At 40.7% G+C, this 18,890-nt stretch overlaps 1 protein-coding gene across 1 annotated transcript; it reads left to right on the top strand.

Moving 5' to 3' along the window:
• Nucleotides 1-403: 403 nt before the first annotated feature.
• LOC104400190 (cytosolic phospholipase A2 epsilon-like) lies at nt 404-17,185 on the top strand. Its single transcript, XM_010012992.1, has 21 exons — nt 404-445; nt 1,060-1,140; nt 3,595-3,667; nt 4,647-4,783; nt 5,148-5,279; nt 6,721-6,761; nt 7,467-7,509; nt 8,253-8,325; nt 8,517-8,686; nt 8,827-8,907; nt 9,622-9,659; nt 10,330-10,465; nt 11,127-11,263; nt 11,689-11,911; nt 12,614-12,728; nt 13,072-13,209; nt 14,322-14,429; nt 15,096-15,287; nt 15,760-15,926; nt 16,303-16,489; nt 16,977-17,185. Exons 1-21 carry the CDS (start codon nt 404-406, stop codon nt 17,183-17,185), a joined length of 2,523 nt encoding a protein of 840 aa, XP_010011294.1.
• The last annotated feature ends 1,705 nt before the right edge of the window (nt 17,186-18,890 follow it).

Genomic DNA, 18,890 nt, shown 5'->3' with positions numbered 1-18,890 from the left:
AATCTACATCTAATTTATGTACTGTTGCTGCATTTTATTGCAAAGTGTGTATTTCTGTAGTCTTTGAGGTCTCACTAAGCGGAAAGTTCAGATAAAAGGGCATCTTCTTCTTACCATTGGTTATAAACTTGCTGTTGGCCAACACTGGGCAAATGACTCAAACTGCACACTTCCTCCTGCTCTAGACGCAAAGGTATTCCTACTTACTTGACCACAGAGTTCAGCTTCCTAGCATAAGAAAATGGGAGGAGAATAGCTGGGTTTAAGAAATCAGGCAGAGGTGGGGCTCTGAGTCAGTTTATAAAATAGTTGCTCACCTGCATATGAGACGCTTAAACTATTGGCGTCTGTGGAAGCTGGGAGATGTGAAATTACATTGTCAGAGATAACACTGGACGTGTACATGACAATGACCACAGTGGAGCAAGATGGTATTTTGTCTCAGGTAAGAAGGGTGCAGAGCAAAGAAAAGCAGCTGGGATCTCAGCTATTTATGCTGCACATAGTGTAAAGATGGGACTACATTTTTGACTTTCCATTGACTACAAATAACTGCACAGGATGGAGAAAGTCAGTGCTGCAGGAACTTGTTATCAAAATTTTAAAAATCATAGGAAACCATGGGAAGGAAGTGAAAACTACTTGGGCAGTAAAAGTTTCTTTACTAAGGGAACATTTTGTGTATTAGAGGTTATCTTAATTTTAGAGATGTGATTTGTGCAACCTTAGAATACATATTAAATAGAAATGCACTTCAAGGTGAAAGATTAACAACAGGGTGTGTTTACGGGAGACTGTTCCTTTAACAATCAGTGCCAGGAGCCTTCCCTCTCCATGTGTCATGCAAAGGGTGGACCTTACCTGGCTGCTACGCCTCTTCCCAGGCTTACTGGGGCAAGCACTGAGCAGGCATCAGGAATCACCTGTACAGGCTCTACAGCCAGCACTGACTATAGGCTCCTCTTCACTGCTGCTCTGCAGTTCTCAGTTCCTGATGAAGATAGCTTTTAAGAAACAGGATGGTTTTTCCAGGGGTGATGTTGTCCCTTCTTGTTGCAGGAGGTGACCCCTCAAACCGCTCGGCTAGAAGAAGGAACTATGTGGCTGTCTGCTGAAGAACAACAAACTCCTGTTATGAAGGTACCACAAAGGAGAATTTCAAAATAAAACTGTAGAAGAGACTTTCCTACTGGGTGGAGCCTGGGTGAGAACAGATAGGGTTCAGAATCTGCCAGTCTGATTAGCTCAGCAACCCACAGCTCCCTCTGTGAAACACTGTCTCACTTATCATTTTGATCACTTATGCAGTCTTGCTTCATGTTAAAGTCCCAGTGCTGTTTTCTATCCTTGTTACATGGGAAATGAACCCTGTTTTAACAAGACTTTTAAAAGGATGGGTTTGAATAGGCTTTCTACTACGTACGTCTTGCTAAATTTACTGTCAGTCTAGATAGTGATGGCTGTGAAATTGTGACACTTACACCCACAGAGTATGTGGGACAATCTAGAAGTGGATTTTCAACACCCAGTTTCCTGGATTAATCCTTCTTCTGGCCTCTACAAAAACCTGATTGTTTTCCAGGAGATTTCAGACAAATTATATGAGATCTTTCCTCTAGGAAATGAGAAGACCAGAACTGTTGAAAAAGATTTTTTGACCTTGTTCTCTCTAGTTTGAGGCCATTTAGTAATAATTAAGAACTCTCCCTTTTTCTGTTTCTAGTTGACTTAAGTGGCTGAGCAACAGGGGTTGTGCTTACATTAAGGAATAGCCAACCCTTTCTGCTGATTAGTTGAATGGAAAACCCAAAGATGAGAAAATAGGCCCTAAAACTCAGATCTGTATGCCCCAGAGAACACGGCAGGTTCAGAAGAACAAGCCAAACCTCTCAAATTTTTCAGGCAAAACTCACTACTGACAGGATTTTGGCCATTTGTTATTTATACCTCTGTGATGTTTAAGCCAAGGCTCTCTGGTTATGACAGGGCACATCCACATGCCTGAGTACTTTGTTCAATCTGCACTGTCTCCCTGTCACTTTGGGATCATCACAATCCACAAAGGTGGCTCCAAGAGACCTGATCCATATACTAACTTGGGCCCTTCTAGGAGTCTTCTCTAAGGCCAGCCACTGGCAATTACTGGCTCTGTAATTACTGAACACTTTCCATCTGCACCTGCCTTCAAACTCCAAAACATATATTCATTAGTCCTTGCTGCATGCATTAATACACTCAATAAACAATATGAGAAACATCATATGAACAGATATTCCATTGAGCCTACAAACACCGATGTACCTTGGTTTTTACAGGTGGTAAGCACGGCACATTATTAACACAGTACATACCAAATTGCTTTACTCAGACAGGCCAAGTAGAGCAAAAGTCCTGCTCTCCTTTCCCGCAGTACCTGTGTCACACATCCTTCTCAGTGGGACTAACGAGTCAATGTCATGCTAATTCCATTCAGAACTGGAAATTGTCCTTTTATAGTCATTTTGCAGTATAGGTTCTGAGTGACCAGGTTGTGTCCTACCTATCCATGGCCCTGCAGTTGCACTAAATGCCTTTTGCACTTCAGAACTTTTGGAGTATCATTTTTCTGCTGATTTATATTCCAGCATATTGTGTCTTTTCCCCATTTCCATGACTGGAGATTAATGGTATTTATTTGCTTATTTTATGGTAAAAGGAGAAGGGATATGGACTCATGTTTGGGCTTCAACATGTGACCACAGCAGCAATATGAGAGGCTAAGAAGTTAAGCATAAAGTCTTAATGTCAGAGGCATGAGCTAATTAGGAAAGAGGGAAGTCAAAGGAAACAAACGAGTTTCTTATCAGTTGTAAAACACTGTGTTTACACTTCTTATGCAAAACAGTGCAAAGAAAGTTCAGACATGAAAAGTTTACATGGTTCAAAACTAGAGAAAACTTCTCACAAGAGAAAGTTATAGGTGGGCTCAGCTCAAGAGGGGCACTTATGTGTCTGTAAACTAAAAATATATGCATAATGTCTCGCATGATGTAAGTGTAAAGCAGTGATCTTTTCCTCTGACACTGAAAGCAGCATGGGAATCAGAGATCAGCATTTAACTGTGGGGACTACTGCACGTTTAAAAGGGCAGGAATATGAGAAAACCATATCCTGTAGCCCAGGACACTGAACATATGTAATGGCTGGGCGAGAGGTGATCCCCACAATGATAATTTTATCACTTGCAAAAAGCCTAAGGTAGCTTTTCATATTTTACCTTGGAAATTTAACAAGTAAAGCTTTTCCCAGGCTGAATCTGAATCTTACCACTTTGTGCAGCTACATTTTTGTCAGAAAGCAAACAAATTGTCCATAATAAAACAAAACCACATTTCATGCTGTAAGAGTAGACTTTCAGTCTAGTACTTGGTTTAGGTATTAGTAGGAAAATAAATGTATTGGCCATTAGATAGTCACATAGAAAAATTAGACTAAGTTGTTCACTATTTGGATATTTCTCTCTCTTGATCATTTCTATTGTCTAAATATGCTGTGTACCTTTAGGATTTACTTTTGCCTTTTGTATGTTGTTCATTTTGGTTTTTTCCCCTGCAGATAGAATCATCTCTGTGTTATTTGCTGACTGTAAGAGTCATAAGAGCAAGAAATATCCACCAGGCAGATGTCTGTAAGTATCTGTAGTTCTCTGTTCAGTCCCCTTAACCTTCATGGGTTAGTAGCTAGTCCTGGTCCAAGAAAAAGTGCTTTCTAGATTTCTTCCATGGATGGAGAAAATCCTCTCACTGGAATGTCGATTCCAGCAATTAGCATAGTGTGTTGCTTATCTTTGCATCAACCCTGTTCTGTGCAGATGTAACTCTGTAAGGTCACAGCTGTACCTATTGCACATATATCTCTGCATCCCTAAAGAGAGCAGGGAAAGCTCTGCAGTCTGTTGTAAGCAAGAAATGCGGGAAGATCTCTTGTGTTTTCTTCTGGAGTATCTTTACATAAAAAAAGAACACAAACTGGGTGGGATAATGGAACAAATACTGAAAAGAGAGCAGCCTTATCTCAAACATAGTTGGTACTCAGAGTTTTCTAAAGGCTAAGTAATCCAAACTAGCGTACCCCGATTCCCTTTTGTACCAGCTTTCACAGATAAAATCCTGTTAGGTTTTGTTACATCTTGTTAGGTTCACTTCTGATGGCCTGCAACTGAAATATATAGAAGATTATAGCTTTACCTATGCAGAAATCAAGAGCCATATTTTTTCCACTGTTTTGGACTTTGTTTTAATGTTCTGTCTAGCTAAAATAGAAGCTATCACTCTGTTTCCTTAATCCTTGCAGATATAGGGTGCTGTGGTTGTCCTGAGTTATTCTGTCCTGGGATGCAATGATTGCTTGACGACATAAAAGGGAAAGAAAACCATTTGTTTTCAATGCATTTATTACACCTTTAATTACATTGATTCAGAGGAAGAATCATGTCTCTCTTCTTTTTTCTTCATTTCTATTACCTAAATTGTAATGTTGATGTTGGACAAATATGTCATCATTTATCATAGTGTCTCTCTTTGAAAACAAAGCCTCATGCTATTCAAATCCTTCTTTCTTCTAGAGCAGAGCCTTATTTTAGATGTGTTTGTGTTTTTAACATGCAGTAAGCCAGACTGATTGCTACGTGAGTTTGTGGCTGCCAACTGCTTCAACTGACAAATTTCAGACTAAAACCATCAGGAACTGTAAAGATCCAGTCTGGAATGAAACCTTCTACTTCAGGATCCAGAGTCAGGTCAAGGTACTGATCTGGGACTTCCCTGTTAACCAAGGAGGTTGTTCCCTGTTGATCTGTGGAGGAAATGCCCGGTTTTATCCTTTGCTGAGGGGACATAATTAATTTTGTCAGGAGGCAAGGAAAGACGCAGAAAGATGTGGGAATAGCACATATCCTTATGATGGTTTTCCATGCTGTGAAAGGCAGGTATCTCTCTCAGCCACAGGTAGAATATGACCTTTCAGATGTCTGTGATTTCCTCACATTCCTTCTCGTAGGTTTTGCCTCTTTTTCTTTACGTTCTCTTACTCCTGACTAAAAAAGCTGTCCCCAGGATCTCCTGCTTTGAATGAGACATGATGCATTTCTGAAGTCCTTTTCTCTCTAGAATGTGCTGGAGCTGGCGCTCTATGATAAGGATGTGGTTACTCAAGATGATCACCTCTTCACGGTGTACTTTGATATAGCCAAACTTTCCCTGGGAGAGGAACTCTTCATGCACTTCAAGTGCGATTCACAGGTGAGGTCTGAAATAAGGAATGGAATTGATTGAAAAGCATGTTTGTCTGGTTTTCTATCTAAACTGTTATTTGCAAAATATTTCTTCTTTTTTCCTTCTTGTGTATGGACTGCCCAGCCACATAAAAGGAAGTTCTTTTCATTCTGACGTGGGGAAGCCTCCTCACACCTGGATCTGTAGGCAGACTGAAGAGTTTGCTGTTGGCCACAGAGGCTCACAAACTTCAGGTGTCTTTGCAAAATTGTCACTTTGCTGAGCCTGTTCCCATCGAGGACTGAGGAGTGTATCCATGCTAGTACATGATGCTTTTGTCATAACTTGTTACTTAACCTAGTAATTAGGAAGTAATAACTCTGTGATCAGAAGAAGATGTCAAACCAGACTAGTTTCTAATTGTGGATTGTGGCATGGGTGTTTAAAAAATGTGTCTAAGTCAGCTTGGCAACAAGAAATATTCCTAATTTGAATGTCCAAAGAGGCTCTGAAAGTCACACATCCCACCTCCTGCTACGTTTTGTCTGTCTCTTTTCTTTCTTGTGCATTTGTCATGTACCATTCAGTTGATTAATTACCCACTCAAACTCCACTCTGCAGTTCATTATCTTGAAATGCCTTATTTAACCATTTCCTTCTCTCCAAAATACCAGAGGAGCAGTGTGTGGACTTCCACTAGCCCTTGGTAAAATAGAAACATTGGGCTAGTGGTAACCCAGGTCATTATTGTCTGGGTGATTACAGCTACTATATCCAAGCCTCTCATTATTGCATTTGCACAGCTACAGCAGTTAGAGTTCATACTCTTCAGGCCTTTGTAAATTATTTTTTTTCCTATATTAATAACATTTTGGTTTCTTTAATGCAGTAGTTAATTTCAGCAACTAAGTAACCTACAGCATGATCTCACTTCTCTATTCATCATCCCTTCTGTCCCCACCTTTGTTTTCCTCTCTCCTGTGCTTTCTTCCTCCTAGGGATTACACTCTTCACCACCCCACAGACCAGGTCTTAATGTCAGATTTACCCCTGCACTGATGTTCTCACCACATTGCTAAACAAAGTGGTTGTCCTATTCCACAGCTGCTTTGAATGTCAGTATTTCCCTTCCTTAGACTAGAAGGCTTCAGTTGCTCCCCTCAGCAGACCCTTTCTCTTTTCTGGAAGACAGCATCTCTGCTTGGGTCTGCCTCTTGTGTCCCAGCAGAGGCAGGCAAGCCAGCTACTTTCTTTGATAAAAACAGCTATCACAGCAATCCGGACACTTCCTATCAATAAAGAATTGTGGGGCTTTACACAAGAGATGTAAGGTGGAAGGTGCCTCTATTTTAAATGCTCTGTTAGTCACAAATAATGCTGTGTGTAGCTATATTGTGAGTGAGAACTTGCATTATGAAAACTGCCAGTAGACCAGTGCAAAATATATTTCACTTCCTTTATTTTCCAGAGACAACAGGAGCTAGAAGTGGGATTTGCATTGGATAATATGTGAGTAAACATGAAATGCAGCATAATCTGCAGCAAAAAGAAACAGCAATTCAGAGGCATGAAATAATCTAGTCTAATTGTCCAGAGTGCATCATTCTTTGATGATGCTGCTGATGAATACAGTTTCCTGAGGAATGTGTGCTATGAGCTGTTGTGACGGTTTCGTGCATGCCAGGATGATCTCCCATGAACTTCAGGCAGACAGGGAGAACACACTAAACCCTTTTCTTTGCCTACTGTAATGAATACTATTTATGACCAGAATACTGGGACTGCTGTTCTGTTACGTGTCTTTGAGATCAGCAAGAGGCTTCACCTCCCTTCAAAGCACAACATGGAATAACACACTGGATTTCTGATCTAGAGCCCTTTCTGTTCCATCCTCCATCAAACTGAAACTTGTAAAAAAAGCCTACATTCTGTAATCTGAGCATCGTCTTGGGCTCAGTATAAAATCACTACATGGTTTGGCCCTGCAGTGCTTTATTTTTCCCCTGAGCTCCAGGGCTGGATGAGCCAGTAGGATGACAATTGTGCCTTGACAGTAGAGTGAAGAAACTTGAACTGCGAGTCTCCTGGGACTTTTCTTTCAAATCCAATATGCAGCTAAAAATAAGCAAAAGGAAAATCAGGAGGGTGTGAGTCATGAATTATACTGTGATTATACTGAGTTATTCAAAATGTATTTTTCTTTCTGTTTCCTAGTTCAGGCCCTCTTGAAACCATCATTACTAATGGAGTACTAGTGGTGAGTCTTATTTATTTGTCATCTTTCTTGTCTTGTGGCCACACTTGCATCATTTGACTCACAGTCATGAGGTCAACATATTCTCTGACTGAGCAAAGCCAGCACTGAGACACAGCGATTTTCCAGTTCATCTGCCTAACGACGCATCCTCATGGATGGCACTTATGGAGAGGCTGCAGGTGGAATAGTGGGGAGATCCCCCATGCTAACATTCCTCTTGTGTTGCAAAGGCACCACATGGAAGTGGTTTAGGTCTGAGATACTGGTGCAGCAGTGAACTCTCCCTTGGACAAAACTCCTCCTGAATTCTCATATTGCCCAAATGACAGGATTTGTCTCATCTCATACACTTTTTATGTATGGACTTTCTGACCATGCCATTTGCTCATGTATTAGCTTTGTTTGCTCATTATTTTATTTTAAATCAGTCCTCTGTATCCCTGTTGGGATCCTGTGAGTGCTGTTTTTCACTTTGCCTTTACCTTCTCCCTTCTGCAAGCCCTGTTCATGTATGCTGCATCCCCAGACTTGCCTTGGTTGCATCCACTTTCTCAGAGATTCCTCCTCTTCCAGCCAGCATCTGAAATTGAGCTCATGGTTGAGAGAAAATGTTTTCCTCCAGACAAAATGCACTGACTGTATGGCATTTGTATCATCATCAGTAGGAGCTTAGGCTAGGAAACAGAATCTTAGACTGGAAAATTCCCTGCCGTGAGGTATTTTATTGTTCATGTCTCTTACAGTCTCGCAAAATCTGCTGCTTGGAAGTTCAGGTGGTTGAGAAGAAGAAGAAAAAGGAGAAGAAATCTGTATCAAGTGAGCTATCCATCAGCTATTTTTAAATCATGATGTGCTCATATAAGAAAGCGATTGTCTTAATGTAAGAATCAAAAAAACCCAAACCAACAACAAATCTGAAACATGAGAACAGCCCTGTGATATGATCCATAAGAGTCTTTGTTTCCAATCCTGATGAGAAAACTTATGCTTTTGTGTTGCTTCCTTAGAGAAAGAATTCTCCTTTAAAGTGCAAGGTTCTTATGAGGGCACCCAAGACATTATGCTGGGGTCTGACCTGCTCTTCAGCTGCTCCTCTCCTGCCAAATTCCACTATGCCAGATACAAGCAGCCAACACTGGATGTTACGCTACCAGGGAAGAAACAACCTCCTGCCATTGTATGTTATAAGTGGACTTTATCAAACACAATCATGGCATGTAAAATAACATGCACCATAAATAGTACCAATAATTTGCATTGTGGAAAGACAGGAGCATTCCTTACAATATGACCTCTGACACATTTGTATTTTTTCAGTGCTCCTGTGCATATGATACAGGCTCTCCAAATGTGGAACTTCATTCCATTCCAAGTGGAAAAAACATGATCTTAGCAGAGGTGAGTGCCTGCTTTTTTGTGGGAGAGGTTGAGAAACCTCTGTGAAAGTCTGCATTCCCATGGTGATTACCAGGGTACGTTCTGAAGGTGAAAGCCTGCAGACAAATAAACCATGTAGGTCTTTAGGTAACAAGGCCAGGTTATGCCTTGTTCTGTTTGAATGGGTGTGAGAATATGGGGGTTGTTCCTTCATCCTGATCTTACTTCATGCTGAATTCTGAGGATCTGTTTTTCCCCTTTTCACACACCAGTGGGGCATCTGAATCAATTGATGCAGCACCAGTCTCTTGCTGATGCTGACCATGCTTTGCAAAGCACTTTTAGATTCATGGTTAAAGAAAAGATCATGGCTGTTATGTGGTATAAGACACAGAAAGGGAGGCTCAAATGCTGCTGTGCAGAGCAGTAGTGTGGCTGCAGCCTGGCTGGCTGCCTAAAGTTAGTAGAAATGGGTAAGGTATATGTTATCATTACTTTCCTCTGTAAACTGCAGTTGTCCTCAGACATTACATTCACCAGAAAACGTTGGGAAATACTGAACAACTTCCCTGACAATAAACCAGTAAACCACCGTAGTCTATTCACATGTGCTCTTGGATTATTCAGAGCTCCCAGTTTGTAATTGCAGTGCTAAGACAGCACAAATTAAATTCCTTCTGGGGTTGTAGGGGAGGAGTGCCCACACTTAACACTGTTTGCATTCTTGCTTTCCAGGATAAAGGATTCGATTTATATGCAAAGGCAGAAGACTGGTAAGAGACTTGGCCACTTTCGGAGACTAACTTGTCCTTTACTGAACTCATCTTACCCCAGCTCTTTAACTGGGAGGAGGTACTCACAGTAGAACAGCAGGTTGTGTGACTAAGTGATGTGGATTCACATGCACTGAAAGCTAACTATAGGTATAAAATTCACAACACATGTATATAATCCTTACTGAGACATGAGTAATGAAGATGCTGCATAAAACAGAAGAAACAATATTACAAGCTAATTATGATAGTCAGTGCTCAGCGCAGTCTTTAACCTTTTCTTTAACACTGTGCAAGACTGCAGCTAATCGCCTGGTACTGTTCATGAGAAGTAGATAAACTTTGCTGTCTAATTCAAGAAAAATGTGAGTTTTTCCTACAGCTCTCAGTTCAGGCTCAAATATGACAGAACCGAGACAGCAGACATCTCAGAAATTATCTGCTGGAATGTCCTTCCCTAGATTTTCTTTTGATAACTGCTTAGACATTTAGCAGTCCCTTTTTCTATCATTTTTTCATGCATCATGTTATACCTGCTTGGGTGAGTAGGAAAGGCTCCTTCTGTAAATGTGGTACTTTCTGGATCTGCTTTAATTTCTCCTATTGGAAACTCTGAGCTTGTCTACCAATAATAATGCAGGATATTCTTTTTTCCTGATCTCTGCTCCAGCCCAGACCACCTTGATGTGCGTTTGGGGTTTGACCTCTGCATGCAGGAGCAAGAATTTCTACGCAAAAGGCAGAGTTATGTTGCTCCTGCTCTGAAGAAAGTCCTGCAGCTGGAACAGGATCTGATGGATCACGAGGTCTGCAGGGCAAACATTAAAAACATCTAACAAATGCTTAGCAGTGGGGGCATAGTAGCAGAATTTTTCTTCTCAGCTACATTTTTTTCTGGTCTTTCCTCATCTTTAAAATTATGTGCACTCCCAATGCTGCCTTATACCTCTCATTTCACCCTCCCGTTTGTGTCCTTTGCAGTTGCTATCCAGAGTTTAACTCTTCTTCTGCTACAACTTCATTGCAAGTCTGGCTAAATATTTGTTGTATAGAAATGGCTTCTTCCACAGTCTTTACCCTATGATTGTTACCCTTTTTGGATAATCCTTCCTTGTCTCTTTGAGTCGTGAGATTTCTTCTTAATTCCTGCCTTTACAGTTGTGGTGGGTTTTTTTTTTTCCACTCTTACTCTTTTGGTTTGAATTAATGCACTTTCACTTGAATTTTGCCCAACATCTGTGTTGAACACATTGGAGACAAGTTATCTAAACAAAAATTGTCATTACTTTTACCCCTGTTCTCCTTTATAAAATAAGTGGTAGCTTATGTTTCAGTAGAAATCATTTGGAAAGAGGTCTGTGTCTGGGCACATGTGGTGGTGTCTGGCTTTGTGTATCTCTGCTGAGAGCCCCAGTCAGCTGCAGTTTGCTGTGTGACACCAGCCCTTTCTGCTTGTGTGTTGCACAGACGCCGGTGGTGGCCATCATGACTACAGGAGGAGGGATGAGATCTTTGACTGCGCTGTATGGCAGTCTGCGGGGGCTCAAGAAACTCAATATCTTGGACTGTGCCACGTACCTGACTGGCTTGTCTGGTACTACATGGTAAGTAGGTCCAGGCAGCTCTTGGCTGGACTCTTCCTCATAGAATTAATGCACTGAAATAGGCTGGGGCTGACATCTACCATCACCAGACCTATTGCTTTATCTCCTTCCAAAACAGACAGATTAAATTCCTTTTGTTGGGGAAAGCAACATAATTTGCAACAACATGAAAACATGTGTTTTTCTAAGAATGGCTTATGAAAAATGGCTTAAGCCATTTTAACAGGGATCATGACTGTGACATTGAAGGAACATGATAGTTTCTTGGGGAGAAGGCAGGAAATTTTTATATAATTTCAAATTAAGAACTTAAATTAGAAAGTATAATAATATATGATGGCTATATAAATAAAATACAGCCATTGCCTATATCAAACCTTGGTGTGTTTTTTTTCCCTTCATCAATACATATTTCCTCTTTCTAGGACCATGTCAAACTTGTACAGAGATGCTGACTGGTCACAAAAGGATCTCGACAAGCAAATCAGTGAGGCTCGAAAACATATGACAAAATGCAAAATAAATTCCCTTTCCTTGGAGTACTTGAAGTATTACAAAAAGCAGCTGTCTCAACGGAAAAAAGAGGGCCACAAAACATCTTTTATAGATCTCTGGGGCCTTGTCCTGGAATCATTTTTGCATGATGGGGTACAGTATGTCATAAAGCAGCATTTACAGGGCCTTACAATTTTCTGAAAATTAATTTCTGGACAAGATATTTTCCTGTTTGTTCTGAGAGAAGTAGTTTGTTACAAGACTGTGTGCTTGTGTGTATGCAAATGCACAGCTATTTCCGAAACATTCAGTGGCAGTCATTTAGAATGCCCAGCCATGGTGGAGAACAGCATCCTTGCTTGTGAGATTTTGAATATGTTTTCTAAGAAAACTCCAAGATCAACATTTTGAAAAAATATCATATTTTAATTTTTTTTGTCTTATTCTGCAAGTGTTTTATTTCAAAATAGCAAAATTACAGACATTATCTTAATGCCCATGTGAGGTATTAACAAATGGACCTTCAGACTTTTGAAATAGGTAAGAGGTCCTACATAAGCTTGCAGCATAATGCATTACGCTGGTCCAGAAGTATTGCTTTCTGTTCTTCATCATTTCCTTCTGTTTTCATCCTAATGTGTCATCATATAATCTGGCATCAGATTAAATGCCTGCAGGTATTTCACTAACAGAACACTTATAGGGATTTTGAAAAACATGGAACATTTCATAATTTAATCTCAGCACACATTATACATTAGAGGCAGAAATTTTTCTGCCCTTCAAGCTTAGATACAGAGAAAACATTCCTGTGCTAATTTTCATCTCAGTGTAACCATATTTCTGGAATCACAGAAAGACAACCATAGACTCTCTGATCAGCAACGGGCCATTGATCGTGGTCAGAACCCATTGCCTATCTATACTGCAGTCAATGTCAAGAGCAACTATAGCACTCTGGATTTCAAAGGTAATTACAAGACTTTTGAGAGTCATTTGCCTTTACATTTAAGGTGGTGAATCCTGCAACAGTCTTTTTAGATAGTTTAAAAAAAGCCCTCTCATTTAAAGACAAGAACCTCAGCTGATCTGTATTCACATAATGTCCTTGCTGTCAGGTAGAAGTTTATGTATGCAACAGACTGAAAAATATTTCAAAACCTTTTCATGTTCGCAAGTTTTCATGTGTACTCAGACTTAAATGCAGAAATTACTTTAACTCCTTTCATTCCTATGATAGCAACATCATTTTTATCTACAGCTAAGGGGCTGTAGTAAAACATTGTTCTGTTCTTTGTGTTCTGTTGTCACAGAATGGGTGGAGTTCACCCCTTATGAGGTGGGATTGCAAAAATATGGAGCTTTTGTTCGCACTGAGGACTTTGGCAGTGAGTTCTTCATGGGTCGGTTAATGAAGAAGATCCCTGAATCCCGGATCTGCTTCTTAGAAGGTAAGCTTTTAAAAGCACCTGAATGACGTATTTACTTATTTTTTTTTTGTGAACTATATAAACTAAGCACTAATAAAGCACTGGTGCATGACTAATAGGACAATTTCACCAAAGAGGATAAACATCTCACTGATGAATTAATAATTACTACAATGGATTCAGCTTACTGTAAAAGAAAAAAAAATCATTCAAAGTGACAGACAAACAGTTATTTTCATTTTAAAATTAATTTTGAATAAAAATATAGTATCGCTTCCAGCGCAATAATAAAATTCAGGTCCCTGGGAATCCATGGTTCTGCTCACGCACCTCCAGAAGGGTGAACTCCAGATCCTCTTGCCTGTCTCACAGGTAGTCAATAATTTGTATGCTTCCTATAGACAGTTTACATGACCCTTCTTGCTGATTCTTCCCTGCATCAGGACATGGTTGAAGATGCCAGATCTCCCTCCTCTAGAGAGTCACATCCCTGGCTCCTGTTTCCACATTGCCTGGGCAAGCCTGGGGGGAAAACAGTGTAGTCATATCTAGAAACTATTTTACTATTGGCTGAAGTGGAGCATGGATACATGTTTTCCAGATGAAGACACAAGTTGTCAACTTGTGACTGATTTGAGATGCAAAGTTGTGTTTGTTCAACTGGCCACTGCACTTGCAGAGGAGACGCTGTTCTATTTTAGCCTAAGCTTATGTTGGATGCACATACGTTTGCACTTCCTGAGCCAGAAAGCAGTGAGAAGTTGTGCCCTAAGTGATAACCAAAGAAACTGTTTCTCAAGGTCAAAAATGCATGGTCAGAACTGATCTCTTTGCGTGTTAACAGGCTTGTTCTCAGAAAGGGAAGCCTACAAATGCAGAGGCTGTAAAATCACTTTGAAGGTAGATCCTTACCAACATGATTCCCCATCAAACCTCTCATTGCAAACTTTCATCCTTTATTTTTATACAAGCTCTAAGAACCAGCAGCCAAATAAAAATGACACATCATCCATATAAAACAAACTAAGGAAAAGCATAAGCCTCACAAATTTCATGTCATGATAACAGTTTTTCAGTTCATGATGTGTGAATGTTATGAGTGAACAAGTTAGAAATATCTTTCCTTTTTACAGGCGTGTGGAGTAGTTTATTCTCATTTAATGTGTTATATATATGGAATTTGTCCCATTCATCAGAAGATTTCTGGCACAGATGGACCCAGGACAAAATCGACAATATAGGTAAATTATCATACTTCTTCCTTACTGTGTATTTATTATTAGGTAGAGTTGATGTTAGGTAAGCTATTATACCCACCTGCTAAGTGAGAAGTGCACCATAGATCTGGCATTTTTTTAAGTGTTTCTTCAGAGGACATGTTGCCTTTCTGGTAGGAACTGGATTCAAAATCTCATACTGCAAAGCATTATTGGATAGTTTAAAAATCTCAGGTCCTGTGATCTATATGCTCACTGATGCTGGCAGATGAGCTATATGTTCAAGAATAATAAGATTTATCTGTAATTATTAATAAAGCAAAAAGATTTTGACTACAGTAAGTAGGAGGTACTGTAATACAAATAAGTACAACAGTTATCCTTTCCCAAAGCCTCCATTCACTCTGTTCCACAAGTTTGCATATGTCCAGAAAAGAGTTTTATTGCTGCGTGACATTGTGTCTTGTTTTTTATCCAAGTCTGCACTGTGTAAGGAAATGGTATTTGGCTAGTAAAAGTATCATTTTATTTTCTTTTTGTCACTTCCGCTCATTGAGTTTTTTCAACCTAGGCCATTTATAAATGGCCTATAAATAAAAAAAAACCCACTGATTTTTATTACTTAGCTTGACACCTTGGGGAATGACTTTGCTCCAGGCAGGTAGGATTTGACATGTTTTCCCTGTGCAGAGGAGGAACCCCTCCTACCACTGAAGCCACATGAGCTGAGGACTCGCCTGTTCACCCCTCCTGGCCCCCTAGGCAGCACTCTCCGCAGTGCTCTCACTGACCGCATCTGCATTGCCCAGGACCACAACTTCCTAAAGGGCTTCCAGATACATAATGACTACCTGGAGAACAAGCACTTCTGCAGATGGAAAGGTAACACAAGACCTGTGTGCCTGGGGAGAGAAAAAACAAGCAGAACAAACTGAAAACCCAGATCTGATATTAAACCTATTCTCCAGAGCTAGAGGCAATGTTTGGGCAGAAACATCAATCAGTTGTGGCACACTGGGATGCAGAATAGTGTAGTGTTGAGCTCTATGCCAGTGGTTTGCTGTGGCACACACCTCCTGAGGCAGGGGCACCAGATCCTGGTGGTGGTTCTTCCTTTCTCTGTTTGAAGACACTCAGTGGGGAGGCACAAGAAACTCCCTTCATGAATGTTGCCACTACAACATACAAATGCATGTGGCTGGAGTTGGGAGGGCAGAAGACAGGGAATATCGTCACTCTTCCTTTCCCAAAGATGGTAACCAGTTAGGACTCTGTGGTCATGGTGTAAAAGTGAAAAAGAGGCAAACTAGTTTTACTCTATTGCACTTACAGCAAGAAAAATCTTTCCTTTTAGATACTGTGTTAGACACATTTCCCAACCAGCTGACACAATCAGAGGAATTCCTGTCTCTGGTAGATACGGGATTTTTCATCAATACAAGCATCATGCCACTTTTAAAACCAGAGAGAAAGGTGGACATCATCCTGCATTTGAATTACAGTGCAGGATCCCAGATACAGGTGAGAGGAGTTGAATCAGTCTCTATTTCTTCTTCAACAGTTGTATACCTGGAAGTTTTTAACACTTAAGTATTTTCTATATTGCTCCTACTAAAAATCTTGACCACTAGCATTTATAGCTCAGTTCTGCAGTGTGACACTCTATTTATAGGCAGTGTATAGTCTCATTTGTTTTTCTTGTATGATACAACTGTTTTGTGCTAAAAACTCAAGAAAAGTAAAAATGTTCTCTCCAATGATGCAGTGCTTTCCAATTGGGGTTTCAGAGCTTTCACACAGCTGACTTGGAAAATACCCCTCTTGTTACTGGAGTCAAAGAACTCCCCATCCCTGAAACCCTCTTTAAGTCTCAGTACTGTTCTGTTCATTGAATCAGGCTCTGGACCAGACCTGCAAGTACTGCTCAGAGCAGGGAATCCTTTTTCCCAAGGTGGACTTGAGTGAAGAAGACAAGAAAAACTTGAAGGAGTGTTACCTCTTTGATGGTGCTGAGACACCAGGAGCACCAGTACTGCTGTTTTTCCCACTAATTAATGACACCTTCCAAAAATACAAAGCACCAGGTAAGTAATCAAATATGTGAAAAAAGGTTTGCATCATGGGCAGCCTTAAAAGGATGCTCCTTGCTCATTTCCGTACATCAAACCTCTCTGTTGTTTAAAGTTACTTTTTTTCCCATGTCAGATTTGATGATGTGGTTGTGCTGTTTTGATCTCTAAGGTAGATAGTTTGCAGGTAACTTTGATGTGTCTTCATGAGCCACACGTACAGCTCAAAACTGCAGTGTAAACCACTGTAAAAGGAATAATCATCATTTTTCTTCCCTCCTCATGTGAAGCAGCTGATATCCACTTGAAGCAGGGACTGAGCTGTCAGTTTTAAAACAGAATTATTTGTTTAGTAAAAGATTTTAAACCTACAAGAGTAATTTAGACTATAAAGTCTATCTCTGAAGACACATCTCTTTTCCCTGCCCTGTTAAGAATTTGCTTGCTTATGATCAGAGTAACTCACATTGCTCAGGAGTGATTTCTAGCCCCTTCCTCCTAGGTCAGAAGCGCTCAGAGTCAGAGATGGATGATGGCAAAGTAGATCTCTATAGCTCCTGTTCCCCATATTCAACGTATTCAGTTCAGTACACTGAGAAGGTATATGACCATCTGGTTCAGCTGGGTGAATACAACGTCCTGAATAACAAAGACCTCATTATGAAGGCCTTGCACACAGCAGTGGCACGGAAGAGGCAGAAGGAGACATAATGTCAGACAAAGAAAGATGTTATTTTGTCTCAACCTGCTGAGAGACTGAAGCTCCTTTACGGGCAACCAGCAGGCTCCAAAGGATTCCTGCTCAACCTCACTAAATGGCAGTCTCAGATGAACAAAGAAAAGACTGAAAAGAAACTTTTTTCTCCAAAGAATTTCACTGCAGCAATTCATTGCAATTCAGCTGCAACAGTGGAGTACAAGTCATTGTATGGTGCAGAAGATGGGCAGCCACGAAGAAGAAGGTGCTAAAATGGTGCTAGTTGCCTTGAGAAAGTGTTTGAAATGTTTGGCTAGCATATTCAAGGCAGACCACATTAAAAGCATATTTTATTATCTCTGCTGGTGTTTTGTGATTGTGAGGTGGTAATGAGGCAAGCAGCAGCCTGTGGAACAGATTTGTGACTGGGACCATGACACATCACAGGCAAGTGTTTACAGAAAGAAAAGCACATGTCATATGGAACCCTGTGGAATTACCTCCAAGAGAGGCTTTGGACAGAGGTAGAAAATACACAGTCCATGGGTACCAGATCAACCAAGAAAGCAAAAGTGTTGATGAAGTTCTCCACTGCTTGACTGCCAAGATCCTCTGTGCACTTCCTCACTGCTTCTTGGCTATCAATAGCTCCTCCCACTCCTGGTGTGAGTGGTAGTAATGTAGTAACTAGAAATAAAAGCTAAACAAAGCAACACTCTGCTGGCTTTAAAATCCACCCCCAAAACAAAAACAAGGATATGCAGGCCCTTGATTTCACCAGCTTTTCCTGCCTTTGCTGGGTCTTGCATGACCTCAACACCTGCAGTATTAGGAGACAACCACATGGGCTTTACACGATCTTGGTGCAAGAAGGATGATTTTGTGTTTTGCAGTAGGGCGTCTAAAGAGGATCTTCTGCTCTGGGAATCTAATTCTTCCCTCTTGAGATAAGAAAACTTTATTTTAACTATGGTGTTTCCTTAGGCCATCTGTGAAGAAGACAAGAAAAGGCAGACCTGCAGAGATCCCTGAAAGCTCTAGGAAGGCTTGCTATAGCAAGTACATCATTCTGCATGAGTAGCTTCTGCAGGAGGATCTGTGCCTCCTGAGCTGTAATTTCTCTTGGACTGGCTTTGCGCCAAATCCAGCACATACATGGCATAATTTGCTCATTTGGGCCAAATGTGCCATAGTGAGAGGTTGTCCAACGTAGGCTTCTGTTACTGTTCCCAGGGGGGAGGAGACAGGAGAGCTTTGTTTGCACTCAGCTCCTCTTGTATGCTTCTCACTGCCTGATTTGTTCCCTAGGGTAAAGATACTCGTTCATTGAAAAAAAATAAAAAATTCCAAACCCAACCAGCAATAACACCCCCCACCCCCAAAACAGTAGAGAAATAGCCTCAAACCTGGATCGAACATTCATAGCAATATGACTACGCAAAAATATTTCTTTCCAAACACACAAATAAGCTTATTTTTATTACGTTCATTGCAGGTAACCCATGGTCAGGGCATTGACCACCTCTTTAGGGAGTCTATTCCAGTGTTTGACCACCCCCTTGCTAAAGAAGTGCTTCCTAATGCCCAGTCTAAGCCTCCTCTCATGCAGCTTTGAACCATTCCCATGTGTCTCCCAGGATACCAGGCAGAAGAGCTCAGCACTTCACTCTCCATTTCCCCTCTTCAGGAAGCTGTAGAGAGCAGTGAGGTTGTCCCTCA

This window comes from Nestor notabilis, unplaced genomic scaffold, assembly GCF_000696875.1.
Source record: "Nestor notabilis isolate BGI_N333 unplaced genomic scaffold, ASM69687v1 scaffold15804, whole genome shotgun sequence".
Taxonomy (NCBI): Eukaryota; Metazoa; Chordata; class Aves; order Psittaciformes; family Psittacidae; genus Nestor; species Nestor notabilis.
This window is presented reverse-complemented; position numbering and strand designations above follow the sequence as displayed.

Excerpts from the sequence above, each read along its gene's own strand:
- LOC104400190 (XM_010012992.1), top strand. The coding sequence starts at position 404 with ATGACAATGACCACAGTGGAGCAAGATGGTATTTTGTCTCAG. Across the intron at positions 3,668-4,646 it reads TATCCACCAGGCAGATGTCT|TAAGCCAGACTGATTGCTAC; the intron begins GTAAGTATCTGT and ends TTTAACATGCAG. Across the intron at positions 9,660-10,329 it reads TATGCAAAGGCAGAAGACTG|CCCAGACCACCTTGATGTGC; the intron begins GTAAGAGACTTG and ends TCTCTGCTCCAG.